This window comes from Rhinoraja longicauda, chromosome 6 (assembly GCF_053455715.1).
Source record: "Rhinoraja longicauda isolate Sanriku21f chromosome 6, sRhiLon1.1, whole genome shotgun sequence".
Classification (NCBI taxonomy): domain Eukaryota; kingdom Metazoa; phylum Chordata; class Chondrichthyes; order Rajiformes; family Arhynchobatidae; genus Rhinoraja; species Rhinoraja longicauda.
The window spans coordinates 81,375,337-81,395,905 of record NC_135958.1 but is presented as its reverse complement, the minus strand read 5'-3'; the positions used below and the strand labels follow the sequence as shown (position 1 = coordinate 81,395,905).

Genomic DNA, 20,569 nt, shown 5'->3' with positions numbered 1-20,569 from the left:
CCCAGTTTCATCCACAAATGTAATTACTCTAGTGTTGGCCACCGTCTAATAGATTTGAAGAGCTGCATGTTTCTGGTCCAACGAAAGGGTGAACACTCGATCTGATCCCAGGGAATGAGGTGGATCAAGTGCCCCATGATGAGGTGTAGAATATTAGAGAAAGTGATCAGAAGATTAAGATTGACTAAACAAGAACAGAAGCAATCCAAAGAATGATCGGGTTGGAGAAGATTCCCGACCTATAACATCTGCCCAGTTCCCTTCACAGATGCCGTCTGACCCACTAAGTTCCCCGGGCATTTTGTTTTACGATGCAACATCCGTTTTATTTGTGGAAGGTTGAGGAATGATTTGATAAAAGCAAATAAAAAGATCAGAGGTCTGGGCAGAGTGCTCATCGGAAAGCTGCTCCCTGGCAGAGGGGTCAGGAGCACGCGGTCACAGATACAAAATAAGGTGACACGAGGAAAAAACTTTTTTTTTTAAATGCAATGCAAGACGCAGTTGTAATCTGGATTGCTTATGAAAATGTGGTGCAGGCAGGTTTCACAATGGGGCTCAAGGTGGAATTGGATAAATGCACAGGGTCTATGGAGAAGTGGCATGGGGTAGAAATCAATTATCTCTGGCATGGACACTACAGGCCAAATGGCATCCTTCTATGTTGAAGGTAGACACAAAATGCTGGAGTAACTCAGCGGGTCAAGCAGCATCTGTGGAGAGAAGGAATGGGTGACGTTTCGGGTCGAGACCCGAAACGTCACCCATTCCTTCTTTCCAGAGTCTCGACCCGAAACGTCACCCATTCCTTCTCTCCACAGATGCTGCTTGACCCGCTGAGTTACTCCAGCATTTTGTGTCTACCTTCGATTTAAACCAGCATCTGCAGTTTATTTTCCTACATCTCCTTAATCTTGCTGCCCCTTTTAGCAGTATCTACTCCTGGCAACCAGCTGGATATTCCTGCTCAGACAGTGTTCCTTCACAGAAGGCAAATTCCTACACAGCATCTGTGCAGGTGCAGACAACTGGGCACTAAACTGCAAAGCAGTGAGCTGAGCTGCCTCAAGCAAAGCAGTTCATGCTATAGGAAGCCCAAACGTGCCAGAGAGTTGGGCTTCAGTTGGGAAGGCCGCCTCTAATCCATGACCCAAGCTCTGATGTCCACGGCACAAGATCAGGCAAGTTTTAGCACGTCAGGGGAAGAACCCAACAACAGCCATAGACGACCCAGTCCCTCAAGAATGTCCCACCATTCAGTATGATCTGTCTTAAGATTAGGAAAGAAATGGGGGAAGTGGGTAGATAAAATATGCTTAGAAAACAAAACTACCTGAGCATAGTAATTCTGGGGATGAAAAAAAATCAATCAGTTTCTTAAATTTGGCTCTGCAATTGTTAAAATCAGACACAGCAACATACTACAGCAGTCTGCACACTTAAACACGCCAGGTGCCAAAGCCAGCTGCTGTACTTGCAAAATGGAACAAAAATTAAACAAAGGTACTGCCAAATCTCATTTAGGTCAAGTCCATCAATACATTGCTGATAAATTAAGACATATAGTCTGAACACCTAGGCCCAAAGTTAGCCAAATGGGAAAGTCGATATTTCCCTAGGAAATCAACAATTCAGTCAGCATCTTGTTAATAGACAGGTGAGCAAGTTCCAAATATAATCTTGTCTATTTTTAAAAATAAAGATGGATTGCAACACTTTGTGAATATGATTAAACAAGTTGCCATTTCAATTCAGATCAGAGACTTGTCACCCGGAGATCAGTTTCCAGGCAGTGCTCTGGCGCTGAGAGTGCAAAGCAAACCACAAACGATAATTACAGAGACATGGAAATCAGAGCCATAATGTGCCACCTTCTCATCTTCCCTCCATCCCAGTCCTGTTGCAGGTGAGGCAATTTAAGAATTCATGAGCATTTAAGAATGAGCAACATGTGGACTCGTCAGCAAAGCCCACATCCCATCAATAAATGTAAAAACATTAGTGCTGGTTAGATTGAGTATTGGTCTACAGCTAGAATGGCAAGTCACAGTCAGACAGCATCAAAACAAGCTCTTCAGTCCAACCTGCCCATGCCGACCATTTAATGTTAGTGACATTCATCCCCAACTATTCTTTATTTCCTTATGGAATAAAAGGCCATTCGGCCCACTCAGTCTATGACACTCGGGGCAACCCCATCAATCCTCTATTTCCCTGTAGATGATTGTTGCTCAAGTGCCCACCACCTCCGCCCTGCATTCTCCTCCCAACTCGAAGGTCATTCACATTGAGGAGTTGAATTATCAATGAGCAAGTCCATGGGATGATGGGATAATAATAGAGGAACCACCCACCACACCACTTCACTTCTACTCCCTCTTTCTCTTCCATCATCATACAACTAAAATTCACATCAGGCTCTATTGACTTTATCGTGCACTAAATGTTATTCCCTTTATCCTTTGTCTGAACACTGGCGATGGCTTGATTGTAAACACATGCAGTCTTTCCTTTGACTGGATAGCACGCAACAAAAACTTTTTCATGCACCTCAGTAAACAAGACAATAACAAACAAAACTTGTGCAAGAGGAATAATGCCCCGTATCCGAGGACAATTCTCTTCCACCAAAAGGTTACCGCACAGCAGGGTCATTAAAGGCTGAAGGGTCCCGACTCCCCCCACGACAATCAGTCTGAAGAAAGATCCTCACCCAAAACGTCACCTATCCATATTCCCCAGAGATGCTGCCTGACCCACTGAGTTACTCCAGCACTCTGTGAAACGTCACCTGTCCATGTTCTCCACAGATGCTGCCTGACCCGCTGAGTTACTCCAGCACTCTGTGAAACATCACCTATCCATGTTCTCCAGAGATGCTGCCTGACTCGCTGAGTTACTCCAGCACTCTGTGAAACGTCACCTGTCCATGTTCTCCACAGATGCTGCCTGACTTGCCGAGTTACTCCAACAGTGTCTTTTTTTCCCCATTATGAATGGGACTGGTGAAGCTGTTCCTGGTCATCCTTACTAATGGAGACAGCATTCTATTCCCAGGCGATGCAATGATGGGATGTAGTTCAAGGATAATTTCCCCCTGGATTGCAAATAGCATTGGACATGAAAGCTAGATGGAGTATCTGATTTCACATCTTACCTTTAGGCTTGCGTTGGACCGTGTCTTGGTAAGGTCATTGAACCTCCAGCATTCCGATCCAGGTGTTTCAGCTCCGTCCTTCTGAGCATCTGGTGTATGAACGTCTCCTCCAGGCAACTGGTAAAGACCCAAGGAACGCGGCGGCTCTCTCCTGCTTACAAAGGGACAACAGTCGTCAGGTTTATTCACGGAAATAAAAACTGCAAATGCAATAAATATGAAATAAAAATCAGAAAATACAGGTAACACCGAGAAGGTCAAGCAACACGGGTGGAAGCAGGACAGCTCGCAAAAGTCAACTCTGTTTCTCTCTCCACAAACGCTGCCTGACCCAATGAGTATTTCTGATATTTTCTGTTGTTAGTTCCAGTTTAGTTATACTAGGTTCCTAAATTAAGTGGTTCTGACATACCTTTTCTAAAAGGCTTTAGTCAAAGTCTAGAGTCACTAGGGTTGCCAACTTCCTCACTCCCAAATAAGGGACAAAGGGTGACGTCACCGCCCCGCGCCCCACGTGACCTCACCCAGCCAGCGGCACGTGACGGTGACATCACCCTTTGTCCCTTATTTTGGAGAGAAGTTGTCAACCCTACTAATACGGGGCAAGGGCGATCCTGTACGGGACAAACTAATTTAGCCCAAAATATGGGATGTCCCGGCTAATACGGGACAGTTGGCAACCCTAAGAGTCACTGACTTGCTAATCACCACCCTGCACCTGTATCACACACCAGGCCTTGTCTCACCCCCAACTCTTTTCAGCTTTCTCCCCCTCTAATCCAAACAGTCTGAAGAAATGTCAAGTCCCAAAACATGACCTGTTGATTTTCCACCACAGATGCTGCCTGACCCGCTGAGTCCCTCCTTGTTTTCAGCTCACGAGCCAGCAAGTGAAAAGTGGATCCAGGTGAGGAGGGGTTGATTGGTAGACGTGTAAGGTGGGGGAGAGAAGGGTAAAGATCGAAGTTTAATCTAGAGATATAGCATTGAAACAGGGCCTTTGGCTCAACAAGTCAGCATCGACCAGCGATCACCCTGTGCACAAGCACTATCCTACACACTAGGGACAATTTGCAAATTTGAACCAAAGTACAAACCTATACATCTTTGGAATTATGGGAGGAAACCGGAGCACCTGGAGAAAACCCACGTGTTCACAGGGAGAATGTACAAACTGCATACAGGGAGTACCCCTAGTCAGTATTGAACCCGGGTATCTGGCACTGTAAGGCAGCAGCTCTTCCGCTGCACCACCTTAGTAACAGAGAGTGGAGATGAGATGCAGAGAAGGCAAAAGGGTGCAGATAGTGCAATCTGCCTAAGGAGGATCACCTCCAGTTTAAATTCCATTTGGAATATTTGGAGAACCAAGGACCAAGGAAGGTGGGGAGTGAAATGAGGAAGAGGGAAGGTGGGTAGAAGAGAGTGGGGAGAGAGAAATTACGGGGGACCAAAAGTAGGAGGGGTGGGAAATGAGCAGAGAGGTGAGTGGCGAGGGGAAAGAAACTCATTTGTGCACTGACCAAACTCTAACAGTGCCAATAAACAAATGCAAATATTAAAAGGTTACTGGAAACAAATAAAAGCACAGGCAAATACAAGCTGCATGTCAGGTGTTTGGTTTCATCATAACCATTCAGAATCTTTGTCTTTTTTGCATTTCAGAATGCCAAATGACAATGCAAAACCAAATTTCAAATGAAAGAGCACTGGTTGTTAAAGGACCAATATTATTGGGGCTGTTATCGGGTCGAGAAATCAATGTTGTTTGAGTTGTTAGTTAACAACGCAAGAACGGCTGGGCCAACTTTAAAACTTGAAAACAAAACATCGGGGACCAAATGAAAAATGCTCTTGATGAGCATGTACATCAAGTCCAAGAGTTAAGAACATAAAAAAATGCTACATAAAATAATGAATCTATAAATGAACACATCTTTTGAAAGGGGGCAAGGAGATTATTTGCCGTTACCAAAAAGTCTTAGTGCAAGCCGGTATCTCCCTTTTCCTGCTTTTCCTGGTTTAACTAAATAATAACATCTAAATAAGCTTACTGGGCATTGAGTACAGACAGCCAAGAACAGATAGTTTCTGCTTTAATTATGCCTGAAACAGCAAATGCCCAATCTGAACATTTGAGATCCATGTTTAACAGAAATAATAGCAGGCCTAGCTAGAGTTGCCAACTGTCCCGTATTAGCCGGGACATCCCGTATATTTAGGCTAAATTAGTTTGTCCCGTACGGGACCACCCTTGTCCCGTATTAGTAGGGTTGCCAACTTCCTCACTCCCAAATAAGGAACAAAGGGTGATGTCATCGACCCGCGCCCCACGTGCTCCCGCTCCACCAATGGCGGCCGCCCAGGCCGGGAGGTGGGTTGCGTAGCTGGAGCACGTGGCCGCTGGCTGGGTGAGGTCACGTGGGGCGCGGGGCGGTGACGTCACCTTGTACCGTATTTCGGAGTGAGGAAGTTGCAACCCTAGGCCCAGCACGGATCAAACATTCAACAGAGTGTAATTTTCCGTTAGCTACAAGAACCAGCTGTGATTCTATGACAACATTTTAAGTTGTCATTTCACTTTAGATCTTCCATGCCTAAAATACACGCCATTCTTAGCAGGAAATCATGACAGGAAGGAGCCATCAAATGGCCAAGCTCCTGCCTCATGCACGTTACAACATTTTCCAATTCTACTTTTAAGTTAACAACTGAGACAGATACTCTGGTATGATTTTGCTAAATCAGGACAGCACTTCAATAACCACGTCTCTCTCCAGAGGGTCTGATACCCCTCTGTCCTAGACTGTGGAACAGCATCCCTCTCCCCATCAGAACTGCCCCCTCCATCCACTCCTTTAAGTCCAGGCTCAAAACCTATTTCTACTCCCTAGCGTTTGAGGGGGTGCTGTGAACGGTTTATGTATGTGCTGCTATGTTTGTGTGCCATTGTATGTTCGTTTCATAGGAAATATGTTGTCACATTGGAAAGGATACAGAGAAGATTTACGAGGATGTTGCCAGAACTAGAGCTGTGTGAACTAGAGGGTGTGAGCTATAGGGAGAGGTTGAATAGAATGGGACTCTATTTCTTGGAGCGCAGGAAGATGAGGGGTGATCTTATACAGGTGTATAAAGTCATGAGAGGAATAGATCCGGTAGATGCAGAGTCTCTTGTCCAGAGTAGGCGAATCGAGGGCAAGAGCACATGGGTTTAAGGTGAAGGGGAAAAGATTTAATAGGAATCTGGGGGGTAACCTTTTCACACAAAAGGTGGTGGGTGTATGGAACAAGCTGCTAGAGGTGGTAGCTGAGGCAGGGACTATCCCAACATTTATGAAATAGTTAAGACAGGTACATGGATAGGACAGATTTGGAGGGATATGGACCAAGCGCAGGCAGGTGGGACTAGTGTAGCAGGGACACGTTGGTCGGTGTGGGCATGTTGGACCGAAGGGCCTGTTTCGACTCTTTGTCACTTGATGTCTCACATTATGCCACCAAATATCCATTTGTCTGCTTGGAAGTGTTTTAAAATCTTTTTTGAAACATATAAGATAATTAGGGGATTGGACACATTAGAGGCAGATAACATGTTCCCAATGTTGGGGGAGTCCAGAACAAGGGGCCACAGTTTGAGAATAAGGGGTAGGCCATTTAGAACGGAGATGAGGAAGAACTTTTTCAGTCAGAGGGTGGTGAAGGTGTGGAATTCTCTGCCTCAGAAGGCAGTGGAGGCCAGTTCGTTGGATGCTTTCAAGAGAGAGCTGGATAGAGCTCTTAAGGATAGCGGAGTGAGGGGGTATGGGGAGAAGGCAGGAACGGGGTACTGATTGAGAGTGATCAGCCATGATCGCATTGAATGGCGGTGCTGGCTCGAAGGGCTGAATGGCCTACTCCTGCACCTATTGTCTATTGTCTATTGTGAGGATCAAATTTAGTATCCAAGGTATGTCCACCACAATTGCAACGAAAGACAATTACAAAATAACCAGTTACAATGCTGCTCTGGAAGACCGAGGGAATATAGCAGGAATCCAATGAAGTACAACTCCTGGGCAATAATAACTCACTACATTAATGTAATTGTGAAAAAGGCCCACCAGCGTCTCTACTTTCTTTAAAGTTTAAAGAGATTTGATACATCTCCGTACCCTCTAGCAGACTTCTACAAATGTATTGGGGAAAGTATCCTGACTGGTTGCACCACAGTCTGGTACGGCAGTTCTGATGCACGGGAACGCAAAAGGCCGCAGAGAGTGCACTGGTGCATCATGGGCACAGCCCTTCCCTTCCCACTGTCGAAAACATCTACACGAGGCGCTTCCTCAAGGTGCTGGCATCTATCGTCAAAATAACCACCATCTGGGCAATGCCTTCTTCTCGTTGCCACCATCGGGCAGGAGGTGCAGAACCACGGAGTACCAGACTACCATCTTCAGCATCAGCTCTTTCTTATAGCTATCATGTTCTCAAAACAAGTTACACAACTCTAATCTGTACAATTATGGAACACTATAGTCCACCTCTTGCACTACTAAGGACTTGTTTTTTGTTCTAATTATGTTTTTACACTAATGTTTGTTTGTTTTTTGCAGTCTTGTATTTAGAAATGTTGCGTAATTCTGTCGAACATTTGTGTGTGTTTATCTGATCATACTGCTCGTGATGCTACTGCAAGATTTTTTATTGTACCTGTGTCTCACTGTACTTGTGCATAGAACAAGCTCAAATGGACAAAGGATGAATGGTTTAAGAAATATGCTTCTATGTAAATGTAATAAATTTAGCTACAAAATGTCCTAGTGTTTATCCACATGAATCTTGTTGCAAATCTTTAATAATACATACTAAATTATAGTGTAAAAGAAATAGACAGATTAAATAAGTACTGCCGAGACATTCTGGGGAAAAGCAAAGTCATACACTTTGATTGGAATAGTAAAATATTTTCAAAGATGTTAAAAATAAGTAAATAAAACATTTAATTAATTATAGGTGTGCTGATTTCTGAAAGTTCACTTGCAGGTAAAGCAAGCAATCACAAGGCAAGGATAATGCGGCCTTTATTGCAGGTAGATGAAGTACAAGAGTAGGGAAGTCTTGATGCAAGGGTAAGGCTCTTTTAGTGAGACTGCACTTGGAGTCTTGCATTCATTTCTGATCGCTAGAGCCATGTATATACTTGCCTTGGATTAGCTAGAGCTTGGGTTCAATGGGCAGACTGCTGAGACGAGGAGATCCTATAATGAGCAGCTGGAGCAGATGACAATCACTGACGTTTAGAAGAATGTCATTGAAACATCAACGTAATAGGCCAAGGGCAGGTACCACTAGATTCAGGGTACAAGCACTAACTAGGTGACACAACTTTAAGGAAACTCTTCACTCAATTGATTGTAAATCTGTGCAGTTATCTTCCATGGAGGGCTGTGAATGATCAGTTGCAGGTTCAATATGGAGTTTGCAGATTTTTGGATAGTGAGGGAATTGAGGAATACAGTGATCAGACAACAAAGTGGACAGGTATGGGATGAGCCACAGTCTGAATGAATAAGGGTGAACACCTGAGAGAGCTCATGTCTGCTCCGGCTTCTCATCCTGATTTCATATGATTGCACTATTAAAAGGTCTTCACTATTTTGTCATATCTGAATATGTTTAAAGACCCAAAAAACATTACAGCATGTGGCAGACATTTGGCCTTTCGATGCTGCTCAACCTTTCATGAAGCACGTTTAACCTTCTGCCTTAATGCCATGTCTGCACCACACACACACACCTCGATTCCCTTCTTATCCAGAAATCTACTGTGTTTTGAATGAACAAAAATATTGAGCCTCCATCACTATCCAGGGTCGAGAAAAGGTTTACAACCCTCTGACTGAAGAAATTACTCCTCATCTCAGTCCTAAGTGGCCTACTTTTTCAAGCTTGGAAATGTGACTGGGTTCCACACTCATCGGTGAAGAAAAAATTCTCCTTGCCTGTTCATTATTCCACAGGTGCTGCCTGACCCGCTGAGTTCTCACAATATTCTAGCATTGCAGTCTTGTGTCCCTCCATTTCAGCTTTCTCTGTTGAAATCATTATAAAGGTCATGAATAATTCTGGTTTGGAATAATTCTCACTCAATCTCATTCCTTTCAACATTAACACTTTGCATGTGTTTTGAGGTTATGATGTTTAATAGCTGTATTATTTTATAACCAGCTGCCAATCAAACCAGTCTTGAAACACCAACATTACAATTTTATCATTCAATTGTATATTTAATTAAAAATACTCTTGTAGTTCAGAAATGCACTCTCTCCTGACTGCCCTTAGCCCAACCAGAGTTGGACCCGTTATCCAACGAAGCTATCCACAAGTCACTACTGTGCGAGACTGAAGCTCTGGTGGTTCCATCACAGTGGATGTTAAGGGGGATCAAGAGCATGACCTAGTGTCACCCAAGCTGACCCCTGCTCATCACACACACGTTCTTGCGAACAGTCTCTTGGGAATGCAGTTTATATTGTTCTACATTACAAAGGGCGTGGGGGGGTTAGGGGGGTTTTCTGCACAGGGTCCCTCATCTGTCATCCACACACACCAAGTCAGTCCACTTGGCCCTCTCGCAGTAGACAGTGCCCCTGGGAACAAACATCTCCTCCTGTACATCAATGACCCGACACATGGTGGAGAGCGCCACATAAAATGATACAATGCAAACGGGTTGTAAGCTGGTACATGGACTCCTAAGCCACCAGGCCTTTCTGTGGCCTGGGCGAGTCTATAAATGCGAGAGTGTGCAACCCCTATAGGCGACGCAGCGAGTAGAGCCACTGTCTCATGGTGCCAGAGGCCCAAGTGCGATCCTGACCGCGCACGCCGTCTGTGCGGAGTTTGCACATTCTCCCCGTGACTGTGTGGGTTTTCTCCGGGTGCTCCGGTTTCCTCCTACATCCCAAAGACGTGCAGGTTTGTAGGTTCATTGGCCCTCTGGAAGTTGCCCCTAGTGTGTAGGGAGTGGATGAGGAAGTTGAATGAGAGTGTGAATAGGAGGTCGATGGTCGACATGGCCTTGAAGGACCTTCTTCAATGCTGTATCTCTAAACTCTCAAATATTTGAAGGAGCTGCTCGTGAAGTTCTGGTTACACTTCAGCCGCAGGTTACTGGGGAAGGCGAGTCCTGGTGAAAGTCTGCTCTGGGCCCATCCATGGTGGCCATTGACACTACGAGGCAGTGGGCAACTGGGGGTGTAGGCAGACTGCTTGTCCCTTTGCTGGGTGTCCATGGAGAGGGAGCATGCAGTGTCCAATGGATCAGGGGAGGCCTTCAATCCAACCCTGTGCTGAACACACAGCAACTGTGAGGGAAACATTTTTCAACTTTAAGATTTTTCCTGGCATTTTTTTTTAATTTAAAAAAAAAGTAGAAATCAAAACCAAAAAGGAAAAAAAAACAACAGATGGAGATTCAGTGATGAAAGGCAACAAAAAAATGGACAGGAGACACAAATGCTGGAGTAACTCAGCAGGTCAGGCAGCATCTCTGGAGAGAAGGAATGGGTGCTATTTTGGGTCGAAGACCCTTCTTCAGACACAAAAAAAATGGACATTCTGCTATCGCATATTCTCTGGGCAGGAAACAGTAAGAAAACTGAAATAATCTGCAAAATGAGCTCAGGAATGAATTTAGACATTACTATTTCCAGCAGGCCAGTTTCAGCTACAAATTGACTGCATTAAAGTTAAAATCTAACAATAAACACATCGTTTTTAAATAGCATCGTCATTTATCTAAATTACAGTATCGAATAAGAGAATATATTGTTCAATACATAAACAAAGGACATCCAGTCTGTTAAATTAAGTAATTAAAATTACACAGAAGATGAGCCAACTAAAACAATAGTTTTAAAGCACATAACAACTGGAACTTCACTAAATAGAAAGTAAATTGCCAGTTGCAGCATATTGTTATTAATTTACAATCTGTCTTATGCACTGGCAACAAAGAAGTAATAAAAGTGTGTGCGCTGCAGATTACCAGACCTGGTCCACATGCAAGTGCTGTACTTGTACATTCATAGAGTGCAAGTGTACAATGCAACCATTTTATGCAATCAGTAACGAGCAACTTATTCATTCAGATAGAACGGATAACACAATCTTCCTAATTCCACTGCCTTCAAATACACCATTTTTTTTCAACAATTCAGTAAGCTAAATTAAAACATTCTAAAGTCAAATGGGTATTCTTTTATTTCATTTACAACCAAAGCCTTTTTAACTGTTCTATAGGATGAGAAAAGAGATTAATCGATGTACTTTTGTTACATAACATAAATATGGAAGAAACCATCAGTGATTTGCACCAGAAATAGGCCAGAGGACTGTCCAGTACCTGATTTTCCGTGGAAGATTCTGTGTCAGCGCTGGAAGGCCCGTTGAAATGGAATAATGCACAAGCAGCAAAACAGACAGTGACACCAGGATAGCTGAATTAATGACCACCGCCCCGCCAACAAAGCCAAACACAAACAGAAGCATGCAACCAGGACTCATGGCTGTGTGCTGGCATGGTTGTGCTCAGAGACCAGAACACTGTGGGGAAGGTCACAGCGGGTTGAGGGTGTATCCTTCTACTGAAAATTCTGTCAGTCAACCACAGCCACAAAAGTAGCTACACTCAACAATGGCATCAGCACACCCTGCAAGCTACATTCTGCAGCAGCTCACGCACAATTACATCATCCCCCCCGTTAATGCTTAAAAACCATTCAGCTGATCACCTCAGCATCAATGTTGCAGTACTGGAAGCCAACGCTTCACTACCCTCCCTCCCTCCCTCCCTCAGCGACTTCACTTATTGGTCGGGAAAACAACGTCTGCTTACATAATACATGCACATAAAAGGAGTCCTCATTATTCAACATGAATAGTCAGGCTGAGCACTTGCAATAGAATAACCAGAAGCAAAAAGTTGAGGTTTGAAAACCAGCTTTCTCCAGGCAGCATTTGATTAAATACTGTTCTATGAACAGAATTGTAGCTATTAATTCAATGCTCCCAGCATAATGATTTTAATTCCAGCCCGTTAGCCAGCTACAGCTCCATTGTACAAAGCACTCGTCTGACACAGCTAAACTATTGTTTGTTGCTCTGACATTAGGCAAATGGCTCACCGGTCACATGCTTCAGAAAAGCATCAATATTTCTATTCAACCAGACAGGGGACAACAAATTCTAAAACGCTTACCTGATTTTGTTGTGTGCTCCTGATTCTTGCAAATCCAGCCCGAGTAACTGGTGAAGTTTGGTTCGTTCTAAGTGCTCCATATAATTGTGGATCATCTGTGATGAAGATGAAAGGGAAGAATTGTCAGGTTTATCAGTATTTCATTTCAAAAACAACTGTTTTATGAAGAAATTGAAGCCATTTTCATTGAACGTAGAACAACACAAGAACAAGCCGTTTGGCCCATGATGTTGTACCAAATATGATGCCAAGTTAAACGAATCTCTTCTGTCTGCACATGAATCATATCTCTCCATTTGCCTCATATCCATTTGGCCATCTAAAAGACATTCAAATGCCATTATCGTACCTGCTACAACCATCACTCCTGGCAGCATTTCCAAGCACCCATTACTGTGGAAAAAATCACTTGTATCTTCTTTACACATTGCCCCTTTCACTTTAAAACCATGCTCTTTTGTATTTGACATTCCACACTGGGAAAAAGATTCTGAGTGGCTACCCAATCTATGCCTCTCTTAAATGTTATAAACTCCTGTCAAGTCTCCGCTCAGCCTCTGACACTCCAGAGAAAACAATCTAAGTTTGCCCAACTTCACTTTATGGTTAACAACTTCTAATCCAGGCAGCATCTTGATAAACCTCTTTTGTACCCTCTCCAAAGCCTCCACATCCTTCCTGTAATAGGGCAATACTCCAAATGTGACCTAACTAATGTTTTATACAGCTGCAACATGACTTCCTGACTGTTATACTCAGTGCCTTGACTGGCAAAGGCAAGCAAACCACATGGCTTAAAATGTAGAAGGAACTGTTGCCCTCTTTACCACTCCTATCTGCTTTTGGTGCTACTTTCAGGAGCTATGGACTTGAACACCAAGGACCCACTGTACAATAATGCTGTTGTGGGTCCTGCCTTTAACTGTATACTTCCTCCTTACATTTGATGCCCCAATGGGTCTGGATTAACCTCTATCTGAAATGTCTCTATCTACATTTCAAATTAATCTAAACCCAGCTAAATCCTTTGGCAACCTTCCTCCCTATCCACAACTCTGCTAATTTTTGTGTCGTCTGCAAATTTACAAACGGCCCATCAACATTTTTACGTCCACAAACAATAGAGTCCCAGCACAGATCTCTTTGGAACTCCACTAGTCACAGACCTCCAGCCAGAATAATACTCTTACTTCACCACACTCTGCCTCGACAGGTAAGCCTGTTCTAAATGCCTTGGTTCCAGGAAAAGTAAATTCTACATTCTTTTAATGTGTGTTGCTTTGAATAAGACATTAAATTATAATTTATAGAGATGCTGCTTCAGCTGATCTGAATCAAACTAGTTTTTTTTGCATAGGAAGGAACTGCAGATGCTGGTTTAAACCAAAGATAGACACAAAATACTAGAGTAACTCAGCAGGACAGGCAGCATCACTGGAGAGAAGGAAAGGGTGATGTTTCGGATCGAGACCCTTCTTCAGAAGGAGGGTCTCGATCCAAAACATCATTTCTTTAGTAACTTGTCAATTTCTCTGTTGCAATCAAAGCGCTTGAACAGTTGGTCACACCTCCAGAGATGCTGCCTGTCCCGCTGAGTTACTCCAGCTTTTTGTGTCTATCTAGTGTTTTTTGCAGGAGGTTATGGAAACTTCCACTGCACCTTCAGTGGGGAGGTGATGAGTCTCTGTGCAGCACAGCACACAAATGGGTCCTTTGGCCCGACCTAGCCTTGTTGACCACAATACCTATCCTTTTTAATCCCATTTACTGCATTAGGCCCATATCTCATTATCCATGTACCTGTCTACAAGTCCTTTGAATTGTTTGCCTCCATTGTTTCCCCCAGAAGTTCATTTCAGATAAACACCACCCTCTGCATTGACCCTTAAATCTCCTTTAAATGTTTTCATCTCTCACATGGGTTTAATGTCCTCACCCCACCCCACCACACATGGGTTTAATGTCCTCACCCCACCCCACCACACATGGGTTTAATGTCCTCACCCCACCACACATGCAGTTTCTCCTCTCAAACCACAAATAGCAAATAAACATTTTTAATTTTTCTAATTGCACACCGTGCTAATTTTAATCCCAAGTTCCTTCTTGCAGGAGGAAGAAGCTCATGGGAGGCAACAGATGGACATTGATAATGCAATGAATAATAATATGGATGTTTAGAAACATAGAAAATAGGAGCAGGAGGCCATTCGGCCCTTCGAGCCAGCACCGCCATTCATTGTGATCATAGCTGATCATCCACAATCAGTAACCTGTGCCCAACTTCTCCCCATATCCCTTGATTCCACTAGCCCCCAGAGCTCTATCTAACTCTCTCTTAAATTCATCCAGTGATTTGGCCTCCACTGCCCTCTGTGGCAGATAATTCCACAAATTCACAACTCTGGGTGAAGAAGTTCCTTCTCACCTCAGTTTTAAACGGCCTCCCCTTTATTCTAAGACTGTGGCCCCTGGTTCTGGACTCCCCCAACATTGGAAACATTTTTCCTGCATCTAGATTGTCCAGTCCTTTTATAATTTAAGCTGTCTCTATATGTGGAACCTATTTATTTAATACTGCTTAGATAACATTGGCTTGAAACACAAACTGTCCTCTCCCTGCAAGTGCAGGCTGACTGCAAAGTATCACTAGTTTTTTCTGATTTCCATCTGTCGTAGTTTGATTTTTGAGAGGGTTACACAGATGGACTTGGATTAGACACAAAATGCTGGAGTAACTCAGCGGGTCAGGCAGCATCTCGGGAGAGAAGGAATGGGTGACATTTCGGGTCACAAACCGAAACGTCACCCATTCCTTCTCTCCAGGGATGCCACCTGACCTACTGTTACTCCAGCATTTTGTGTCTACCTTCGATTTTAACCAGCATCTGCAGTTTTTTCCTACACAGGAAAACAATTCACATGGAGCAAGAACTCTCAACTGGATCTATGGCCCATTTCTGTCTGTAATGTTAACAAGCATGAGACAAATAGACAATAGACAATAGACAATAGGTGCAGGAGTAGGCCATTCAGCCCTTCGAGCCAGCACCGCCATTCAATGCGATCATGGCTGATCACTCTCAATCAGTACCCCGTTCCCGCCTTCTCCCCATACCCCCTCACTCCGCTATCCTTAAGAGCTCTATCCAGCTCTCTCTTGAAAGCATCCAACGAACTGGCCTCCACTGCCCTCTGAGGCAGAGAATTCCACACCTTCCCCACTCTCTGACTGAAAAAGTTCTTCCTCATCTCCGTTCTAAATGGCCTACCCCTTATTCTCAAACTGTGGCCCCTTGTTCTGGACTCCCCCAACATTGGGAACATGTTATCTGCCTCTAATGTGTCCAATCCCCTAATTATCTTATATGTTTCAATAAGATCCCCCCTCATCCTTCTAAATTCCAGTGTATACAAGCCCAATCGCTCCAGCCTTTCAACATACGACAGTCCCGCCATTCCGGGAATTAACCTAGTGAACCTACGCTGCACGCCCTCCATAGCAAGAACATCCTTCCTCAAATTTGGAGACCAAAACTGCACACAGTACTCCAGGTGCGGTCTCACCAGGGCCCGGTACAACTGTAGAAGGACCTCTTTGCTCCTATACTCAACTCCTCTTGTTACGAAGGCCAACATTCCATTGGCTTTCTTCACTGCCTGCTGAACCTGCATGCTTCCTTTCATTGACTGATGCACTAGGACACCCAGATCTCGTTGAACTCCCCCTCCTCCTAACTTGACACCATTCAGATAATAATCTGCCTTTCTATTCTTACTTCCAAAGTGAATAACCTCACACTTATCTACATTAAACTGCATCTGCCATGTATCCGCCCACTCACACAACCTGTCCAAGTCACCCTGCAGCCTTATTGCATCTTCCTCACAATTCACACTACCCCCCAACTTAGTATCATCTGCAAATTTGCTAATGGTACTTTTAATCCCTTCGTCTAAGTCATTAATGTATATCGTAAATAGCTGGGGTCCCAGCACCGAACCTTGCGGTACCCCACTGGTCACTGCCTGCCATTCCGAAAGGGACCCATTTATCCCCACTCTTTGCTTTCTGTCTGTCAACCAATTTTCTATCCATGTCAGTACCCTACCCCCAATACCATGTGCCCTAATTTTGCCCACTAATCTCCTATGTGGGACCTTGTCAAAGGCTTTCTGAAAGTCGAGGTACACCACATCCACTGACTCTCCCTTGTCAATTTTCCTAGTTACATCCTCAAAAAATTCCAGTAGATTTGTCAAGCATGATTTCCCCTTCGTAAATCCATGCTGACTCGGAATGATCCCGTTACTGCTATCCAAATGCTCAGCAATTTCGTCTTTTATAATTGACTCCAGCATCTTCCCCACCACTGATGTCAGACTAACTGGTCTATAATTACCCGTTTTCTCTCTCCCTCCTTTCTTAAAAAGTGGGATAACATTTGCTATCCTCCAATCCACAGGAACTGATCCTGAATCTATAGAACATTGAAAAATGATCTCCAATGCTTCCACTATTTCTAGAGCCACCTCCTTAAGTACTCTGGGATGCAGACCATCAGGCATCAGACCATCAATCTTGCATTTCTGTAGCATTTTTAAAATTTCAGGTTATGTTTTACAGTCATCACGTACCATTTGAAATATAGTGAAGCTTAACATAAAGAAACCTGCCTCATTTTAGCCTAAAGCCCAACCAGTGATAAACAATTTGAATAAATAATCCCAAAAAGCGCAATGGAAAATAAACTAAGTAAACAATAGCAGAGGCAGTAATGAATTATACATAATTGATCGAAAAGGGATCAGTGTCAGAGGCTGGTCAGGCAGCAAGGCAGATACCTCTACATAAGGGGCAGAACTAACCCTGGGACAAATAGACTAATGCTCTCGAAAACAGAAGGGACGACAATGGAATCTCTTACTCCAAAATATTAGAAAAACAAAGTTAACCTGTAATTAAGTGACAGAGGGATTAGATAAGATTAACAATTTCCCCAGAATTAAAAACAAGGAGACATACGTTTAAGAAGTCGGACAAAATAGATGACAATAGACAATAGACAATAGGTGCAGGAGTAGGCCATTCAGCCCTTCGAGCCAGCACCGCCATTCAATGCGATCATGGCTGATCATTCTCAATCAGTACCCCGTTCCTGCCTTCTCCCCATACCCCCTCACTCCGCTATCCTTAAGAGCTCTATCCAGCTCTCTCTTGAAAGCATCCAACGAACTGGCCTCCACTGCCTTCTGAGGCAGAGAATTCCACACCTTCACCACCCTCTGACTGAAAAAGTTCTTCCTCATCTCCGTTCTAAATGGCCTACCCCTTATTCTTAAACTGTGGCCCCTTGTTCTGGACTCCCCCAACATTGGGAACATGTTATCTGCCTCTAATGTGTCCAATCCCCTAATTATCTTATATGTTTCAATAAGATCCCCCCTCATCCTTCTAAATTCCAGTGTATACAAGCCCAATCTCTCCAGCCTTTCAACATACGACAGCCCCGCCATTCCGGGAATTAACCTAGTGAACCTACGCTGCACGCCCTCCATAGCAAGAATATCCTTCCTCAAATTTGGAGACCAAAACTGCACACAGTACTCCAGGTGCGGTCTCACCAGGGCCCGGTACAACTGTAGAAGGACCTCTTTGCTCCTATACTCAATTCCTCTTGTTACGAAGGCCAACATTCCATTGGCTTTCTTCACTGCCTGCTGTACCTGCATGCTTCCTTTCATTGACTGATGCACTAGGACACCCAGATCTCGTTGAACTCCCCCTGCTCCTAACTTGACACCATTCAGATAATAATCTGCCTTTCTATTCTTACTTCCAAAGTGAATAACCTCACACTTACCTACATTAAACTGCATCTGCCATGTATCCGCCCACTCACACAACCTGTCCAAGTCACCCTGCAGCCTTATTGCATCTTCCTCACAATTCACACTACCCCCCAACTTAGTATCATCTGCAAATTTGCTAATGGTACTTTTAATCCCTTCGTCTAAGTCATTAATGTATATCGTAAATAGCTGGGGTCCCAGCACCGAACCTTGCGGTACCCCACTGGTCACTGCCTGCCATTCCGAAAGGGACCCATTTATCCCCACTCTTTGCTTTCTGTCTGTCAACCAATTTTCTATCCATGTCAGTACCCTACCCCCAATCCCATGTGCCCTAATTTTGCCCACTAATCTCCTATGTGGGACCTTGTCAAAGGCTTTCTGAAAGTCGAGGTACACCACATCCACTGACTCTCCCTTGTCAATTTTCCTAGTTACATCCTCAAAAAATTCCAGTAGATTTGTCAAGCATGATTTCCCCTTCGTAAATCCATGCTGACTCGGAATGATCCCGTTACTGCTATCCAAATGCTCAGCAATTTCGTCTTTTATAATTGACTCCAGCATCTTCCCCACCACTGATGTCAGACTAACTGGTCTATAATTACCCGTTTTCTCTCTCCCTCCTTTCTTAAAAAGTGGGATAACATTTGCTATCCTCCAATCCACAGGAACTGATCCTGAATCTATAGAACATTGAAAAATGATCTCCAATGCTTCCACTATTTCTAGAGCCACCTCCTTAAGTACTCTGGGATGCAGACCATCAGGCCCTGGGGATTTATCAGCCTTCAGTCCCATCAGTCTACCCAAAACCATTTCCTGCCTAATGTGGATTTCCTTCAGTTCCTCCATCACCCTAGGTTCTCCGGCCCCTAGAACATTTGGGAGATTGTGTGTATCTTCCTCAGTGAAGACAGATCCAAAGTAACGGTTTAGCTCGTCTGCCATTTCTTTGTTCCCCATAATAAATTGCCCTGCTTCTGTCTTCAAGATGAGGATCTCAACAAAACATAAAATAACATTGATAGACGTGCACTACGGCTATTTAAGTGGCAAGCGAACATCATTACAAGTATGAGCTGGTACATTTTGTTAAAAGGAAAAAATGCCTTTTATACCTTGGAAACTTAAGAGTTTGGATGGGTCGAGGGACCTGGGGATAATGACACTGACTGCAGTGAAGCAATCGTGAAAGGATTTTGGTTTTAAACAAGTGCTCTGGTTTATTACTGAAATGAAAAGCAGAAATATTATTTGAACATACTTAACTTTGCTTAAACCACAAGCAGTGGTATGCACAGTTCTATTTTCCATATTATAAAATTAAAAGAGGCACCAGAAAAGGTTGAAAAATAGATTTGAGACTCCAAACACAGAACCGAGAGGTGGTGCCTATCAAGATTCATCACCTCCGGGCTCTTCCCATCATAACCCATCCCCAATAAAGAGAGGCAGCTGATGACAAGGCATGGAATAGGTTAAATATTAGTAGAGGCAGAGTGAATGAAATAGCCTAATTCTATGATGGAAACTTCTGTGCAAATGTTTAACATTACACAAAGCAAGCTGTACATCTCAGCAAAACAGATTCACTCCCCGGGTGAATCAATGCATGCAATGAACTAAGCAGATTGGCAAGATTTCTATGCTCTATCGCTGGTGTGCATGAGCTATTGAATGCTTGGTCGGTCAGTTCTGCGATTATCCTCTGTGCCTCTTCCACTCAGAACAATTGTGATGTTTCCACATTCACATTACTCTGTAGTTGTGTTCGCAATGTTCATTGAATAACAAACCAGAGAGGCATCTGGTACCTTCAGAATTAACCCCCCAGCAATTAATGAATCTTTTTTTTAAAGCATGTGACTTGCTGATGTTAAGAATGATCAAGGACTCAGTTTCCCCTTAAACAATGACCATCATAGCGCAGAGATCATGGGCTGAAGGGCTGTGCCTGAGCTCCACAATGTTATGTTCCAAAAGCTCAAGATTTGAAGATGTGTGAGCCAAGCAGCGGGAGGCAAACGCATCATCTAAGGTAGTAATGCCAGAGTGTATAGAATGATTGTAAAATAAAATAAATGGTAAAAGGAGCTGAAGGGAATGGTAAGGGCGGAAAAAAAACTGGATGCATTGCAAGGAGGAGATGGAGTAGGTTGTAATGCTCGATCAGGAGCTTTGAGAACAGATGGCTACTGAAATCAAAAATAGGGAGCTGCATCAGAACCCACATCATCTTTATGCCTGCAACCCCATATGAACAGACACAGGCACAGCTTCTGTTTATCATGTAGGAACAAGGAACTGCA

The 20,569-nt window shown here is 43.7% G+C and overlaps 1 protein-coding gene across 8 annotated transcripts in view; it reads right to left on the bottom strand.

Moving 5' to 3' along the window:
- The window catches only part of LOC144594668 (C-Jun-amino-terminal kinase-interacting protein 4-like), a 130,363-nt gene that overhangs the window by 56,000 nt on the left and 53,794 nt on the right, over nt 1–20,569 (bottom strand). For 3 of the 8 annotated variants that reach the window (XM_078401496.1, XM_078401499.1, XM_078401498.1), the window contains exons 4-5: nt 12,405–12,499; nt 3,158–3,311 (exon numbers count right to left, since the gene is read on the bottom strand). In XM_078401496.1, coding sequence (XP_078257622.1) covers nt 3,158–3,311; nt 12,405–12,499 — 249 coding nt within the window. Of the gene's footprint in view, nt 1–3,157; nt 3,312–11,549; nt 11,908–12,404; nt 12,500–20,569 lie in introns of those variants that run through there. The other 5 variants (XM_078401497.1, XM_078401503.1, XM_078401504.1 and 2 more) reach the window with 3 other exon arrangements.